The sequence below is a fragment of the Ursus arctos genome, unplaced genomic scaffold, assembly GCF_023065955.2.
Source record: "Ursus arctos isolate Adak ecotype North America unplaced genomic scaffold, UrsArc2.0 scaffold_18, whole genome shotgun sequence".
Taxonomy (NCBI): domain Eukaryota; kingdom Metazoa; phylum Chordata; class Mammalia; order Carnivora; family Ursidae; genus Ursus; species Ursus arctos.
The window spans coordinates 27,487,827-27,505,135 of record NW_026622852.1 but is presented as its reverse complement, the minus strand read 5'-3'; the positions used below and the strand labels follow the sequence as shown (position 1 = coordinate 27,505,135).

The window sequence follows — 17,309 nt, the reverse complement described above, 5'->3', positions numbered from 1 at the left end:
CTCTGAGCAGGAGTGTGTTTTCCTGTATCTTCCTTATGTGGCTAACCCAGCCCATGAGGTTTCGTGTTGGTTACACATTGTCTGATATTTTTTTTTCCCACATTGTCCAGTATTCTTAAAACGCCTTTTTTAAAAGCCTGCTTTTCTTCTTTTAAGGCATGTCATTATTTTATGCGGTCATTCAGTGGATAGGTGGTTAACAGAAAAGGTAAAGAGTAGCTGTTGGATACAAACAGATGATTGTGGGCTCATTACAGGCAGAGAGTCTGATTCAGGCTTTGGACACAAATCATGCCCAAATAAGCTTAACACAGTCTCCTAGGAATTCTTGCCGCTACCCAGACTTGTCACCTGTGCACCAAGATGACCTGCGTTTCAAACCGTGTTTGTATGTGAGCGACAGTCAAGAGAGGCCACAGAAGCGTGAATATCGTTGTGCTCGTACGGCATAGTTGTAGGTTTAGTTCTGGAGCAAGTTGTCTCCAGGATAACTCGCGATTTTTAAATGCCTGGCTTTTAGGATTTCAGAAAATGCTTTATGCCCCTGTGGGCTTGAGTCATCTGGGGAAGGCCACAAAAGAAAGAGGTCACCTTGGGCAGGCTTTGGTTTTGACGCATGACATCGGTCTGGTCTTACTCTATTCTTCTTGCATTTTAGCGGGAACCACATTTTCAAGGGCCGTGCAGCTGGCATAGCAGTGAACGAGAACGGCAAAGGCCTCATCACAGGTAGGAGTGGGAACTGCCTAGAGCCGTGGCCAGCCGAGCAGCCAGCAGCCAAGTCAACATCCCTGGCCCTCCCCCCAGCCAGTCCTTCACCTTGACAGACTGGCCACCTCTGAACAGTGGGCTAGCACTCTGGGATGCCGGCTCCATGCACTGGCCCTGCTTGTCACAAGGAGGGCCTGACAGGGAGGAAGTGTCTGTCTGCAACTTGCCAGGCCCACTGCTTACAGGATCTCACTCGATGGCTCACATAACACTGTCAGAAACATTTGTGGCACACAGACTGAATTCCTATCTTTTGTACGGGCTTGTGCCTGCTCTGGAAGTCCATCCCCATTTACCCCCTGCCTGGCCAACTCCTGCCCATCCTTCTGGTCTCAGCCTAAATGTCCTTTCCTCAGGGAAGCCTGCCCTGACCTCCCATTGTGCACACAGACTCACTGTACCCGGCAGGCGTGCTCTGCAGGACATCCTACTTTCTTAGTGATCTGTGTACGGTCAGTCTCCTCTGCTGTAAGATAGCACATTCTCTAAGACCAGGATCAAGTCTATATGGTACGTGAGTGTAGCCTCAGCACAGAGCACAGCCATACCTGGGACATAAGGGATTGACCCGGTGAATCCCTGTGACTAAACCCAGATGTCCTTTATCCATCAGACATTTCCTGAGCACACGCTGTGTGCAGGAGCTGGGGATACAACAGTGAACAAAACAGATCTGTGAAACAGCCGCCCTTGGGCTCCTGCTGTCGGGAACTGACATTTTAGGAGGGGAAACAAATAAAAGCACACACACACATAAACACACAAAAGAAATGTATCTGGGTGATAAGTGCCCTAGAGATTAAATAATTATGTATTATTAACTTTATTATATATTTATGTAAATATACTCATATATATTTGATATATTTTATATACAAATATATAATGTGTAAACTGTATATAATATAATTTACTGGAATTAAAATAAGGTGATAGAGGGACTGTGTGGGTATTTAAGATTGTGTGGTCAGGGCAGGCCTTTCTGAGAAGGTGACGTGTAAGCCACACCTGAGTGACAGGACAAAGCCTGAGAAGAGAACCAGAATTCCATGCAGGGCTGCCTGTGGAACACAGCATGCTTGGGAAGCAGGGTGTGACTGGGTATGGTGAAGAGGGGCAAGGGGTGGGATGGGGTCACAGAGGCAGGAAGGGACCAGTCACACAGGGTCTCCTGGGCTATTGCACTCTAGTCCCAAGAGCTTGAGAGTCCCCGGCCATAGTGCCGGGGGCATCAAGGTCTCGGCACAAACCCCCCTGACTTGTGACTCTTCGGCCCACTCCCAGCGAGGTGGTAGATGAGAGAGAGGAAGGCTGTGGTCAGTCCAGAGCTGAGGCTGACAAGGACCAGCTTGTTCCTCCCCAGGCTGGTGGGGGAAATGGCTGGATTCTGCTTCAGCCCTCCCAGAACCAGCCCCCAGGACAGGCAACCCTGCCTGGCCTTGGTCCAGGGACTCTAAAGCCAGTTCATGCTTAGTCATTGGTCCTGAATGAAGGCCACTGGATGCAGTGGATCCTAGAGATATGAGAGAACACAAGATAGATATAAACCTTGCCCTTGAGGAAAGCCAACAGCACTCAGGTCCCTAAAAAGTCAAACACCAGGCAAGATTCGGAGTGCTGACTGCTAACAGGGGGCAGCCTGGCCATCCTGGTCCAGAAGGTCCTTTCTGTCAGCCGCCCCAGTCCTCATGGCCAGTGTGGGTAGCCCTTGGGTCGTAACCCTCTCTTCTACCTCTTCATAGAAAACGTCATCCGTGAGAATCAGTGGGGAGGTGTGGACATCCGCCGTGGGGGAGTCCCGGTCCTCAGGAGCAACCTCATCTGCTTTGGCTACTCAGACGGTGTGGTCGTGGGGGATGAAGGCAAAGGACTGATAGAAGGAAACACCATCTATGGTGAGGTGCACGTTCCTGCGGGAAGGGGTCTGGGGTCCAGCCCAGCCAGGGAGGCAGGAAGCCCAGGTTCCATCTGTAGCTGGTGGATCCTGAGAAAGTCACTGCCTGTCCCTGGGCCTCAAAGACACCCTGAAGAACAGCATCAGTCTCAGGCCACAGCCACATGGGCCTCTCAGAATACAAAAGCCTCTCCCAAATCACCTTGTAACGCACAGGATCAGCAAAGCAGAGAGCTTCATCCCCATTTAAAGTAGTGGAAGGTGGGAGCTGTGTAAGGACAGGGCCATTCAGGCTCTGACACATGGGCATCTAACTCATACCCTGATCCAAAGAACTAGAAATCTAATGGGAGAACTAGATACCCCTAGAAAGGAAACTGTTCTCACTCATGCTGTGACTTTGAGCAAAGCCTTACTCTCTGGACTGCATCTGTAATAATAATAATAATGATAATAATAATGATAATAATAGCTAACGTGTTCTTTGCTAACTGCTTTATATGCATGATCACATCCAATCCTCATGACTGCCTTCTGAGGTAGATATGGTTATTAACACCATTTTAAAGATGATCAAACTGAGACACAGGTTTAGTAACCTGCTCAAGGTCACACAGCTAGGAAGTGGTAGGGCTGGGACTCAGACGGAGGCCACCTCCATCTCTCTGCAGGATGGGGTTGGGCTGGATGAACTCTGAGGACCCTTTGGTGCTGTCCCTCTGGGCTTGTGTGCTTCTGACCTGGAAGTGTGGCCTTCACAGTTCTCAGAGCACTTTTACACTCTATGGAATGATCCTGGTTGTGAGTCTGACCTGATTGTTACCCCTTACGCATGAAGGAGAAGCCTCCGGCCATACAGTGACTTGTCCGAGGCCGGTAGCATACCAGGGTCTCAGTTTCCCAGGCCAGTGCCATCTTTGCTTGTCCTCTTGGGGAGATACCAGGTACTGCCTCACCTGTTGCTCAGCATCCGTGACCAGCTCCTTTCTCTGTCCCAGCTAATAAGGGCTGTGGTGTGTGGATGATGTCGTCCAGCCTGCCCCATGTTACCAGCAACCATGTCAGCTACAATGGCCTGTATGGAGTGGCAGTGTTTAGCCAGAAGGATGGTTCTGGGGAGTTCCCTGGAGGTCATGGGGCCCAGGAGAACTTTAGCGAGGACGGAGATGCCATCCTTTGGGAGACCGAGCTGGAGAAGGACGATGACCCGCTGCGCCGGCCTGTCACCATAGCTCTTGTTGAGTCTAACAGTATTAATCACAATGGAGGTAAGTGTCTCCTCCAGAGCCTTCTGTGCTCACACTGCCTTAGGCACCCTTCTCACTTGGTTGGCCACTTCTTTCAGCCACTCACCCAATAGCCCAGACCTCTGGACATCATCTTCCCTGAACTTAAATCCATTCTTTCCTGCCCCCAGCCCTGCCTAGCTCATGCTGTTTCTCTTGCCTGAAATTCATTTTCCCCCATCCACACATCCCAAACAACTTGAAGTTCAAATCCGACTGTGAATGTGCCCTCTGTCCTTACCCTGTCACCCCCCTGGCACTTACTGGGGGGCCTGGGACAGGATCTGTTTCTGTGGCTATTTCATTAACTCTGATAGGCTATGAATGTGAGACAAAGAACCAAACCCCACTCCGGCCCCATCAAATCCCACACCCGGCACACACGTTTCTAATCCATTCTGAGACGCATTGTCCACATTTTAACATCTAAGGACATGATGCATTTGGAGTTGATGGCATACCATGGTTTAATTGGCAATTATTCTTTCTTATACAGAGAGTAAGTGTGTTTCAAATCCACAAGTTATCTTAAACTGGATAAAAACTGATAGACATTCGGTGTTTATTGAATTGAGGGGAAACAAACCAAAAATGTACAGAGTTGAGCTAACCGCCGGGCTCCCAAACCTGGCTGATCATCAGGACCACTGTGGTGGGCTGATGGAGGCAGTCTTCTTAAAAGGAGGCTCCTGGGCACTGGCGAGCTCTTGCCCTGGGAGTAGCAGAGGGCAGGAGGAGAGGGAGCCAACAGAAAACGAGTTCAGGGTTTTCTCTGTGTGGCCCTGCTGTCTGTAGGACAAGCAAAGCCACACAAATTCACAGATCCTTGATTTATATTTGCTCTTCCCCACCAGGCCAGGAGAAGCAGCAGGCAGGTGGCACCAAGGGGTTGGAACTTGCAGACTCATGGCTCCCATGTGACCCTGTTGTCATCTGCACAGCGTCCTCCGGCCTGGCCAGTGCCTCTTGCTCTTGTGGTGGGCGGATGTCACCCCTGGGGAGTCCCCTCCTCTTCACCCCCAGGTCCCCCTGCCCCACACTCTCTCTTCCTGATCAAGTCATGCAGCTCTAAGCCTGCTGAGTTTTACACTTTTTTTCTAAAATCATATAGTGTCTCTAAGTATATACAACCCCAAACACTATTTTCTTTCCAAAATTTCTAACACATTTTAGATATTTAGCTTATAAATTTTTCTATTCAAAAATTACAGAATTTCCCTTGTGAAGAAAATGTCCCAAAACAATAAGGAGGCAGATTCCAGCTCAGTCCAGGAAGAAAAACAGAGCAACTGTCCAGCAGGTAGCTCTGTGTGGAGGTGGAGTGGGCAGCCGTACGGGTAGCGAGTGCCCCGTCACAAGAGGTGCGCATAGCAGCGGGATGGCAACACGGGAGGCATGCAAGCACAGGAAGAGAGCCTGGGGCACAGGAGCCGCTGAGCCCAAGGAGTCTTGCCTCACTTTTCCCTGTTTACTGAGCACTTAGTTCAGAAGGAACAGAGTTTCCTTGATGTTCCTGGGCTTTCTCCTGCTCGGTTTGTCATCCGTCTTGAAAGATGTAACCCTCAAGGGCTGGTTCTGAGTGTGGCTGCTTCTTCCCCACCTCTCTCGGGTGCACAATGCCATGGAGGTTTTTCCTGACTGGTGTTGTCAGGGCTGACCCTGCTCCCCAACCCCTCCACCCGTAGCCTCAGGCCTGTACGTCCAGAGCAGCGAGGCCCTGCACGTCATCACCAACGTGATCCACGCTAACGGGGACAGAGGCATCACCGTGGCCCAGAGCAGCCAGCTCACCCGCGTGGCCAACAACAGCATCTCCTGCAACCGCCAGAGTGGGGTCAAGGTCGAGGCCCAGTGCAAGGTGGAGCTCCATGGCAATGGTATCTATGACAACAGAGGCCATGGCATCATCACCAAGGGCGACAGCACCGTCGTCATCGAAAATGATATCATTGGCAACCGGGGCAGCGGGCTGCAGCTCTTGCCCAGGTCCGACACGAAGGTGTGTATGTGTGCGTGTGTATGACACATGGTGCCAGCACAGGGCTCAGCCCTGGGACAGCCCTTGTACTCTGTCCACTGAGAAGCCCCACAAGGGACATCATTCCTCCTGCCCAAACCCAGCTGGGGAGACACAGGTGGGGCGTCCCACAGGAGGGGGCACATGAACTGAGCCCTGAAGGAGGGACAGGAGTTACCTGCAGGGAGCCAGGGTGGGGGTGCCACGGGCATATCGTTGTGATTTCCAGGTCAAGCTCAGGGCTCTTTCAGCCCTCCTGCTAACAGAACAGTCTCCCACAGGACCTGGTATGCAGTAGGTGCTTAATGAGGAGGACCTCTGTGCACACAATTCCCTGTACACCCAGCATACCCTTCTCCCCTTTCTCTGCCTCAGTCCTGCAGCTGGACTGTCACTTTCTTCAGGAAGCCTCCCCCGACCCCCGAGGCTGTCTCAGGTACCCCTTTTCTGGACACCAGGGGTGCTTATACCTACACCCACCTCACAGAGCACTTCCCACAGTGCTTTGCATCTACTCCTCTGCCTATGTGTCTCCGCCAGAAGTGAGCTCTGTGCTCCCTTTGTCTGCAGAGCTCTGCACTGGGTGCTGGGGTTTCAGTGTTGAGCCCAACCGACCCAGTCCCTGCACTTGTGAAATTACCATCCCAAAGCATTTTCTTTGGCTCTGCAGCTTCAGGGGTAGTGACTTAGGCAAGGAGTAAAGAATTCCTTGGCTCTACATCTGAATACTGTGGAAGCAAAGGGGGGACACTGTTGCCTAAGTCAAGTTGCCTGGTCCTTGCCTGTGGTACAGCCTCCCCTCTCTGCTAGGCCTTTGCATGTTGTTCCTTCTTCCTGGAACAGCCGTCCCCTGCTCTGTACCTGGTCAGCTCCTATAGCTTACCCATCATCTCCTTCTGGAAGCCTTCCCTGGTTCTCCCCACCTAATCTTGATCTCCCTTCCCTGATTTCCCATGCCACAGTGCTGCCCTACCGAGCATGCTTTTTCCCCTCCGTTTTATAACTGCTGTTCCCCTTACCTGCCCCCCCCCCCACCAGTCCAGGAGTCCCTGAGGTATGACAAGCTCTGACGGTCTCTCCCAGGTAATAAAGAACCGGATCCATTCGTTCCGGGCCTACGGCATCGCAGTGCGGGGCCGCGCCAAGGCCCTGGTGCAGGAGAACATCATCTTCCAGGGCAAGACCAGCAAAACCATCTTTCAGCAGATCTCCAACAACCGAGACTGTATCCTGCAAAACAACAAGTTCTTGGTGTTCAAGAAAAAGTAAGTGTGTGCAGTCTGCCTACACCAGCCTTCCAGCAGCACAGTGAGGTCACTGGAGAAGCCAGGCTCCCTGCGGTCCCGCCAGCTCTTCAGGCCTGTGCCTGGACTTGGTGTCAGGCCGGTGCTGAGGCCCTGTGCCCGCCTCCCTGGGAGGGAACGGGCTTTAAGAGTCCGGGGTGTGAGGTTGCAGATCTCAGCTCTGCCAGTCACTGGCTGTGGAACCTTGGGCAAGTTACCCGCCACCTGGAGCCTTACTACAATGCAGTTACCGAGGTCTGCATTGTGGCACCAATTCGAGGTAAAAACCAGGTCCCGGGACCTAGCAGCCTGGTCTTCCCAAAATGTTAACTGCTATCGCTGCTGCGGGCACTTGCTTTAATACCTCTGCCTCTGTGGACAGCAGCGGCTCCACGCTTCTGCCCCGAACGCCCTGTCCTTCCCTGGCCCCCATTTCAGTGACCTCACCCTCCCTCCACTCCATTCTGGCAGCAAAACCTCTGCGACCACCTTCTCCCTAACATCAGAGTTCAGTCAGTTACTAGGTCTCTCAACTCCGACCCCTCCTCTTCCAACCGCCATCACCCCTGTTCACGTCTCGGCACCCCTCACCCCGACCTGTGGCCCCGTTGCCGGGCTGCTGTTGCACTCGTCTAAGGGTGGCCTCTGTTCTGCTTGCTTGCTGCTCTGCTCTATGGTTACGAAGGCCATGATCGCACGGCCGTTGCCATCACTCCTGCACCGCCAGTAGCCCTGTCCTGTGGCGGCAGCCTCCTGCCTCGTGTCCCGGCCCCACACCCGCAGGCTGTCCTATGCCTCCTGCCAGATTCATCTGTCTGAATCAGCTCTGGTCCTGTCACGTTTTGGTCAGAAGCCTCTGATGCAGCCCTTTTTCTCTGTTCCTTTTTTTAATTACACACACTCTCAGTAAAAATGGTTTTTGAGGAGAACTCATGTATGTTCTATATATTCATAACTTATAAAGTATAAAAAAATAGAAATTCTAATCTTTTCTTATCTACATCCCAGCAGATCATATTGTGGACTCCCTGGGGTCTGCTTCCTCCTGCCCCTTTGGAGACCCCAGGATACAGAAAGCACAGACTTGTCAGCCTGGCATTATCCACCGTGCACTGTGGGGGTCCTAATTTTCCTTTCCAGGCTCGCTCTCTGCTGCCAAACTCACATGCCGGCAATTCTTTGAACATACCTCCAGGCTTCTCACTCACCCTACAGTAGCCAGCTTCCACCTATCCACACCTTTACAGTCCTGCTCGTAACGTAACCATCATAAAAATGCACAGAAGACACTGTCACTGGCTTAAGCAATTTAGGATTTTGTGTTAATAGCTGGTTCCTTATAACTCAAATGACAGAAAGCCCTGACCAAGGCTTTTCCTGACCCTTCATAATCTCCGGAAGAACCTGAGGGACTGAAAACTCACCAACTTCTGTCCCCTGTAGATTTGCAGTTTCCAGAATGTCATATAAATGAGAAATCCTACAGTATGTAGTCTTTCCAGTCTCGCTTCTCTCAGCCCCGTGTACCTGAGATTTGCCCGTGGTGTCACATGTCACTCATTCTTTTTGTTGCCGGGTGGCATTCCATTATAGGGATGTACCACACTGCTTATCCGTTCATCGACTGAAGGGGTGTGTAACTTTCTAACTTGGGGTGATTATGAATAACGCTTCTATACACATGCATGTCATACACTAGGGTCGGGGGGGAATGAAAGAGAAGAAAAAGTCACTGATGTTCTCCAGATCCTTATAGAGAGGGGGAAATTGAGGCTTCTAGGGGGAACCGGTCCATGGTTACGTGCAGAATTACAAGTGTAGCTGGAACTAGAATGCAGGACTTTTGTCCCTTAACTTCACCCTGTCCCACCACCTTGAGCTTTCACGGACTTGGAGGCAAAACCGATACCTGGATCCAGTGATCCTGAACCAAAGGTGAGATCATGCGGGGCATTCAGCAAATGCTTCAGTTCACAGGCTGTCATTTTGCACCTCCAGGTCTGATACGTGGCGCCTGGTGAACCCACCGGCACGGCCTCACCTGGAAAGCTCTCTCCGAGGCCCCTCTGCAGCCCACAGTGGGCAGAAGGTAACAGCCATGGCAACTAGGATCACAGCCCGCGTGGAAGGTGGTTACCACAGCAACCGCAGCGTCTTCTGCACCATTCTGTAAGGATGGGAGCCTCGGAGTGGGGCAGCTGGAGGGCTGTCCGGACTCCGGCAGCAGCAACCCCATACGCTGCACTCAGGCTCTGAGGGGTGTTCGGCCGAGCTAGGAGGTCAAGGCAATGTTAGGATGGAAGCAGCAGCATCTGAGGGGCTCTAGGCCCCTCTCGGTCCTCCTACTCACCGTACCCCAGAGAAAACAGGCTTCCAGGCTTCCTGGGGACTAATAAACAGATTGGTGGGCTTTCTATCACTCAAGCTCTTAGAGAGGTTATGGAGAGTTGGGAAAAGTTGATACTAAAGCTTTGATTAGGTCTTTCTGTGTGAATGACAGGGAAGTGTTTTACATACACCAAACCCAGACTCTAGTCGGGGAAAAGCAGATTGACTCCTGAGGGAGGAGGTGATTCTAGTGAGGTGGAAAGAGACGGCCCCAGAATTTTCCCCTTTCCCGGGCCTCTCTCGATCCCTGCAGGGACACAGCCACACCCTCACGGCTATCTGCAGAGGCTGGAGGAGTTGAGTTGGGTTCCCTTCAACTTGAACGTGGACTGTGAGTGGGGGCAGGGAGCCTCTCTGGAAAGGCAAGCTGAAAACCCAGGCCTCCTTTGAGCAGCCCAGGGGCGGGGCGGGGCGGGGCAGGGATGCTCGAGGCTCCACTCTGCCCGCAGGGAGCTCCCAAACTCAGGAGGATGCTGGCTCGGGGCCTGCCGTGCAAGGGTTCGGGTCCTACGCACACCCCCACCAGCCGCCCCTCCTGGCACCAGACAGGTGGAGATGGAGGTGCCCAGGGCCCCTCGTCTGTATCCGTGTTCTCTCATGGATAACTGCCTGCCTTTACTGACCCTGCGACGGTTCCCCACTCTGTGCCTTGGCCCACGCTCTGCCCTCTTGCCATGCCCTTCTTGCCATCTGCACATGTCACGTCCCACCTAGTCTTTGAGGTTTAGCTGAGACACTGCCTTCTCCACAGGGCTCCCTCCCTGCAGTGACCATGCTCTTCCCCCTCTGAGGCTCTGCTGCCCCTCTCAGGTACTGAGCACTTTCTGCCTTGCTTTTGCGTTTTCCAGGTCCATCCCTGTCCCACTCACCTGCCTGTGAGCTCCCGGAGGTAGGACCAGGTCTCCCAGTCTGTCCTCAGTTCCTAGCCCAGGGTTGGGATAGGGTTAGTAGCCTGAGGGGAGGAAGGCCTCCCAAAGGGCTGTACTGAACTGTACTGTGAATGTGTCAAGGTTCCAGAGCCAGGTGGGCTCAGATCCCACCTGCTTGAGGACGGCGGCTGAACGCAGGATTGGCTCAGCCGGAACAACCCCCCTCCCACTCGGCCTTTCATGCGGGGTCTTCACCAGCCTGCTGGGGTCGCTGTTGTGCACCTTGCCAGTGGCTTCCCAGGCTGGTTCTGCCAGGCCCTCGGTGCTGCTCTCCTGGGCAGGGTGGAGGGGGTGGCTGGAGGGAGCCAGGAGCACCGGCTTCCCCCTCAGGACTGTGGGCACAGGAGCACCAGCCCCCCCATCCCCCCCCCGTCTGGTGGCCCCAACGTGAGTTGCTGTACAAAATGCTGCCCTTGTTATTTTGTAATGACTTTTCTGGGAACCAGATGCTTATGAAAATCTCTGCAACCAAAATAAAGTTCTGTATTTTAAAAGAAGCCCTCTCGGGGGACCTTCCTTGGTCTGGGTACATGCTCGAGTTCCCGGGCGGCTGGGTGCGGGCACCTGCTCGGCCTTCCCGAGGCACTGCTCCCACGGCTGAAGGAGACCGATGCCTGGACTGTCACGGCCATTCAGCGCATTCCCACACTTCGGGGCCCCAGGGTCTGGCTGGCCGCGGGGCAGGGATCGTATTGCGGCCCCCGCCCCCACCTGCAGCTGTGGGCTAACAGGACCTGAGGAGAGGACTTCGCAGTGTGCAGAACGTTCTGAGACCATGGACTTGTTTTTCCTGTATCTGCATGACACCTGAGGAGAAAGGTAGTACTTAATATTTTTCTTCAAATCCTCTTTTTAAATTATTTTTAGAAGAGTTTTAGATTTACAGAACAAGCGAGCAGATAGGTAATACAGACGTCCCGTATTACCCTCCCCGCCCCGCGTTTCCCTGTCTCCATGTGGTACGTCTGCCAGAATTGCTGTACTAAAAAGAAATGTTTACGTCACTATTAAATGCAAAGTTAGTATTTTCTAATACACATCTAAAACTATTAAAATGAAAATAAAATGCCACAAGCAACTAAACTTTTGTGGAAACCAAACATCTGGGGGAAATACGCTACTGCAGTTTATCCTAACCGGCAAAACCTCATGTATTTTGATACACTAAAATGGTCGTATGTTCCATCAACAGCATGCCAAATACTGACTTGGTGAGGTCACTGCCCTATTTTTTACAGAAGGATTGAGGCTCTGAATGGTGATGCTTGTTAAGGCCCAGCAGGTGAAAGTTCACTGTCGAATGTTCAGAGCTTGTAGGCAGGAGAGGGGTGGGTAGGGCTGTTGCCTAAAGCTTTGGCAGCAGAAAAAGGAACAGCAGAGACACACATGAGTGGGCAGGGCTAGCAGGCCACACCTGCCCAAGAGAACTTGTTCTGATTGTTTTCTCAAGTGAGGCAAAATCTATCTCCCTGGCTAAATCCTACCCATACTTGAGGATCTTACTTCATTATCACTTCATAGAACCCCATGCCCTGTGAAATCAGGCCCTGTTGATCCTCTATGCCCAGCACAGACCAAGACTCACTAAGTGTCGGTTGCATGGGTAGATGGATGGATGAAGAAATAAACCCAACCCCACTCCCAGCATCTCTACCTTGTGGAGCGCCCGAAGGACAAGTCTTCCCTGTGTGACAACCCTCCGGAGATTTGCAGACAGCAGCCGTATACCTGTGGGGATCGCCCTCCTCCTGGCCTCCTCTTGTACATGCCACTTTGCAGACCATCTCACCACCCTGGTCATTGCTCGAGACCCATTCCAGTGGTCTGGCTGTGCCTGGGAGAGCCCGAAGGCAGAGTGGAGGAGTCCTGTCCTGCATCTCAGGAAGGATCTCCCAGCTCTCTGGGTAGCAATCATAGATCTGAAGATAGGATTCTCCAAGGGTACCGTGTTTCCTTGAGTCACCTGCTTTCAGGCTGCAGTAGCTAAGGGCTCCCCTCCACGGGGTTGTCACAGGTGAAGGCTTACCCTTGGGACAGCGCACAACAGGCCAGCCCCACCCAAGCAGCTTAAACTGTGGCGTTCCTGCTGGCCAGTCAGGCCCAAACATGGATGCCTACTGATGAGCGTGTACAAGCACAACAAAGACCAACACGGCTTCATTGGGGTCTCCAAATCCTGTTGAGGCCACTGTCCTGGTGTCCAGAAGAGGTCCTGAGTACAGGGAATGGTGGACATGGTGTGGCCAGACCAGACACGAGCCAGCATTGTATCTTCGAACAGCACATGATCCTACCCAGTCCTCTGCAGCCTGGGGCCCATTCCTTTCAACAACACAGAGAAAGCCTCCTCTCCTCATGGTAAGCTCCCGCGGGACCTGATGGGCCAGCCCTAAGCAGTTTCTCCCAATTTGAACACGCTCATCCTATTAGCTCTTTCTCCCTTGTCCAGAATTTTGCATGGTGCTTTTATGGCCATGGGGCTCCAGTACCAATTCACCGTGATTAGCATCCTTTTTAAGTGAAGTCGAGCCTGGCATGGCCCTCCTGGTGCGGTCTGAGCAACTCCTAACACAGCTGTCAACACCTGCTTGGAACACTGTTTTTGCCTGAGCGCGGTTAAAAGATCCCGTCTGTCTAATTGTCAGGATGGTGCTTCACTTCCTGGTTTGGGCCCATCGTTCATGTCATCTCTTTGGGCTCCTTGGATCAAAGGCTGATCCCAGGGCTAGCGCAGGAAAAGTACAAGAGGGCCGGAATATCTTGGGCCAGAAAGGAAACACCCTTAAAATGGGGATACAGAAGCTAGTTTGTAGGAACTAAGATTGGCCAAATGTGGTACAATCTGAACATCAAAATAATAGTACCAAAGTTCATAGACTAAAATGAGAATCTCCAAGTCTATCCTGATCACCATTTGAAGGAAAACTCTTAACAGGAGAGAAAAGAAGGCTCCCTCTGTATAAGAAATGATAAGGTTAGAAAATCATTTTGCAGCCATCTTGGTAATTGATTCACCAAGAATCCTCAGTTGAGGCTAAAACTCATGGTGACTTCATGACGGTAACAAGTAACAACAGTTAACATCACAAGTACAGGACAAACATCACGTGGCCTCTACCGTGATGTCATGCCCTTGGAACACAGTATCGGGTCTGATATTCCTGCCAAAAACATATATCCTGAATGTAAACCCAAGGAGACTCCAGACAAACCCGACTTGCGGGACAGCCCACACATAACTGACCTCACTCTTCAAAACGGCCAGGTCAAGAAAGCAAAGTCCAAGGGACTGTTTCAGAGACGATGAAGACCAGAGCAGTGTGATGGGCAAGACTTGAAGATGGACAGCGGCCGGACGCTAGTGGCTAGTATGGTGTCACTGTCCTGTTTCTGCTATCCATGAACGTGCCGTGGTCGTGGAAGAGAGAGTCCTTGTTCTTAAGACACACACACTGCTGTTCTGACAGGTGAAAGGGTACGATGCTATTCTCAAATTTTCTCAAATCGCTCAAAAAGAAATACATCAATGTATAAAGCAAATAATAAATGGGACAGCACATCAACAGTGGGAGAATCTGGTACAGTTCTTTGTGCCGTTCTTGCAGCTGCTTTCTAATTAGGACTTTATGTAAAAATAAAAGCTTTTAAAAGGGGACACTTTAAAGAATTTTATCTAATTAGCTATTTCCAGGTCGGGGTCCCCTGTAAGCTGTTAAATATAACTTCTTTGACCTCATCACTGTTAACAGCATCCAGTGGGTCAGGGCCCCAGGCAGAGACTTCCCTCCAGGGAACAGACTTCATTCTGCTAACCGACACCCGGAAGTTGAAAGGCTTCCACAGACTCCAAATCTCACTACAGGTACAAGCATCTAGCCCGCAGTCTCCCTTCAAAAAGGACATCAGGAGACATTATGGCAAAAAACTTCGTGGGATCAAGGTATCCTCTGTGAATGTATTAGTAAATAAATGGTTTGTTTAGGGCTAGAAATAAAACCTAGTACGATTCCATTGTTCCACAGTGTCCACTGCGTAATGCCTCGGCCTTGGAAAGAAGGTGCAGTTCACGTACTGGGGCTCATTCAACAGACACCGACTGCTTATACGTCAGACACCGGGCTAGGTTCTCTCTCGTAAGACTTACACAGATGGATCCACAAACCCCTTGATGTGCAGAAATGTGCTTTTCAGACCTCTGAGAACGCACACCCTGCATTTGGCAAGGTGCACCTGTACGAAGGCCAACACAAGGATTAATATGCCGTCCTAGACGTCTGCCCGTCAGTCCCACGCGTCCATGTGAGCCCTGAAGACAGGCCGCGTCCGCACCTGCACAGAGGTGGTTCAGAGTCCTGCTCACAGGCTGTGATGCCACCACGCCTGGAACTTCAGTCTCACAGTGTCACACCCATCAGAATCTAAAAGCATTCATGGAAACACATTCTACCCTCTAGGCCCACCAGGAGTTCTCTTCCCAGACACAGACCCGGACATTCTTTCTTCCGATGCAGAGTCACATCCTTGATTTTCATAACAGCTTAAAAGAAAATGAGATATTTTGATTTCCTGCTCACACCTCTGTTGGAGGGAGACAAAGAATGTATTGATGCCCCTACCCAGGACCAGACGCAAAGGAGACACACCCGAGCAGAGCCTGGAAAACATGCACGGTAGGCATGCCCCCAGCTCAGAAACAGCCTGCTAACCGCATCCCGGAGCGCAAGAAATGCCAGGACGACCTGTCCCAAATGAGTCACCCCAAGACTCATTTCCACCATGTCTTCCTTCACGGTGGGCCCAGCTGCTGTGTGAACTTCCTCCCGTCGCATGTTCAGAGAGAACTGAATTTTCTCTTCCCTCCTGCCCTGGTCCTGGCTCCCCAGTGCTGAGGACCACAGACCTCGGCCACTCCCACTGCCTCAGAAGCACACTGAAGCTCTAACTCCGAGCGCTGGCCCCATACCTGTCTCTCCAGGTCTCGCTCGTGCTCCCACAGCGCCCTCTAGACACTGACTTCCCAGTTGCCCAAGTGGCAGGTAAGGTTGGGTGACAGTCAGCATCCACTTGGGTCTCCTAGGGGGGCCTTCCTGTAACTAGAGGCTGGAGAGCTGACACTGATTCCCAGACTCCCTTGCTGCTAGGGTTCTGGGTGCAAATTAGATTCCTGCATACGTACAGTCGAGCCTTGCACAACGTAGTTTTGAGCTGCACAGGTCCACTCATACGTGGTTTTTTCAATAAATAGAGTGCAGTATTGTAAATGTACTTTATATGAGTTTCTTGATAACATTTTTTCTTTCTCTGGCTTACTTTGTTGTAAGAATACACTACATAATACACAGAACATACAACATATGTGTTAATCGCCTGTTTGGGCTTCGAGTCAACAGTAGGCTATGAGAAGTTTGGGAGGTGTTGGATTATTGACTGCACAGAGTGTGGGCACCCCTAACTCCCTCGTTGTGCAAGGGTCAGGTGTACTGTCACGTGCCTGGATGAGCCTCAAACACTTAGGCTAAGTGAAAGCCGCACACAGAAGGCGACGTGATGTGTGATTCCATTTACATGAAATCTCTAGGTAAGTCCATGGAGAAACAACACAGATGACTGGCTGCCAGGGACTCAGGGGAGGAGGGAATAGGGTGTTTCTGTTTCATGGGTACAAGGTTTCCTTTTGGGGTGATGAGAAATCTCAGGAACATAGTGGTAATGGTGGCACAACACTGTGAACGGATTCTTAAATGGTTTTTTAAAGGTACAGTTTATGCCTATATATTTTACCAAAAGGACATGTGAGCAACCCATGCCAAACACGGCCAGGACAGCCAAAAGGTCCACGCTGAAAGGGGCCACGGACGTGGCCTTTGGGACTCTGGTGATAACAAGCCCCTGCTGCCCTCGCTGCTGCACAGCCACAGAGGATCCGGGGCGGCCTCGAAGTCAGGGAGGGCTTTCCCGCTCAGACGCCACCAGATCCCACGGTCCTTAGTACCTTGACATTCAGTATGAAGTTCTTACCCTCCCCATAGACTTGTTGGTTTTTGCAAATGTCCTCCTCTGGTTAAGAAAAAATCTCTGGACAGCCACTGGGACGTAATTCACAAAACGGCGAACCTCAACTCAAAGCCCAGACCTGCTTTCTACCATCCACTGAGTCATCAAACGTGCTTACTCGGCAACTAACTTTCAGTGGCTTCTGGGCACGTGTGATAGCACAGGCCCCAAAAACAAAACCCACAGCAAGTGCACTGCCTGGGAAATTCAGACCGAGGGCTCCCACAGCTGCTCCAAGGAAGGCGGGATCCCCAAATCCATCCGCCGATACACAGTAACCACGACAAGGGCAGCCCAGAAACAGAACGGCTTCCGGAGCTGGGCCCCACCCGCTGCACACAGCTCCAGTCTCCATGACCTGAGACATCAGGCTCTGTCCTGGCCACACAGGTCTCCAGTCCTCCCTGAAAGTCCTCATCCTCCCAGAGAGCTGGCACTGGCTGGGGACTGGGGGTCCCAGTCTCTGCATGGTTCAGGTCTAGCCCCTGGGTCTTCAGACTCCAGCCTGAAGGATCTGCACCATCTCCACTCAAGGGAAGGGTCCCAAATCAATGCCTTGCTTCTACTCACCCAGCACCTCTTGCGGCTGAGCCTGGTGCTGGCCGTGGTCGAGGAGACCAGTTCATCAGACAGTCCCTGGTGTGACAGAGCCCATGAGACACCTAGATAAATAACTCCTGGCCAGGA

The 17,309-nt window shown here is 51.8% G+C and overlaps 1 protein-coding gene across 4 annotated transcripts in view; it reads left to right on the top strand.

Moving 5' to 3' along the window:
- Positions 1-11,062, top strand: part of FBXO10 (F-box protein 10) — a 49,638-nt gene extending 38,576 nt beyond the window's left edge. For all 4 annotated transcript variants that reach the window (XM_048223143.2, XM_048223145.2, XM_048223146.2 and 1 more), the window contains 6 exons: positions 659-729; positions 2,514-2,666; positions 3,664-3,933; positions 5,637-5,950; positions 7,052-7,233; positions 9,250-11,062. In XM_048223143.2, the coding sequence (XP_048079100.1) occupies positions 659-729; positions 2,514-2,666; positions 3,664-3,933; positions 5,637-5,950; positions 7,052-7,233; positions 9,250-9,424 (1,165 nt within the window). In that variant the 3' untranslated portion in view covers positions 9,425-11,062. The remainder of the gene's footprint in view (positions 1-658; positions 730-2,513; positions 2,667-3,663; positions 3,934-5,636; positions 5,951-7,051; positions 7,234-9,249) is intronic.
- Positions 11,063-17,309: the final 6,247 nt, after the last annotated feature.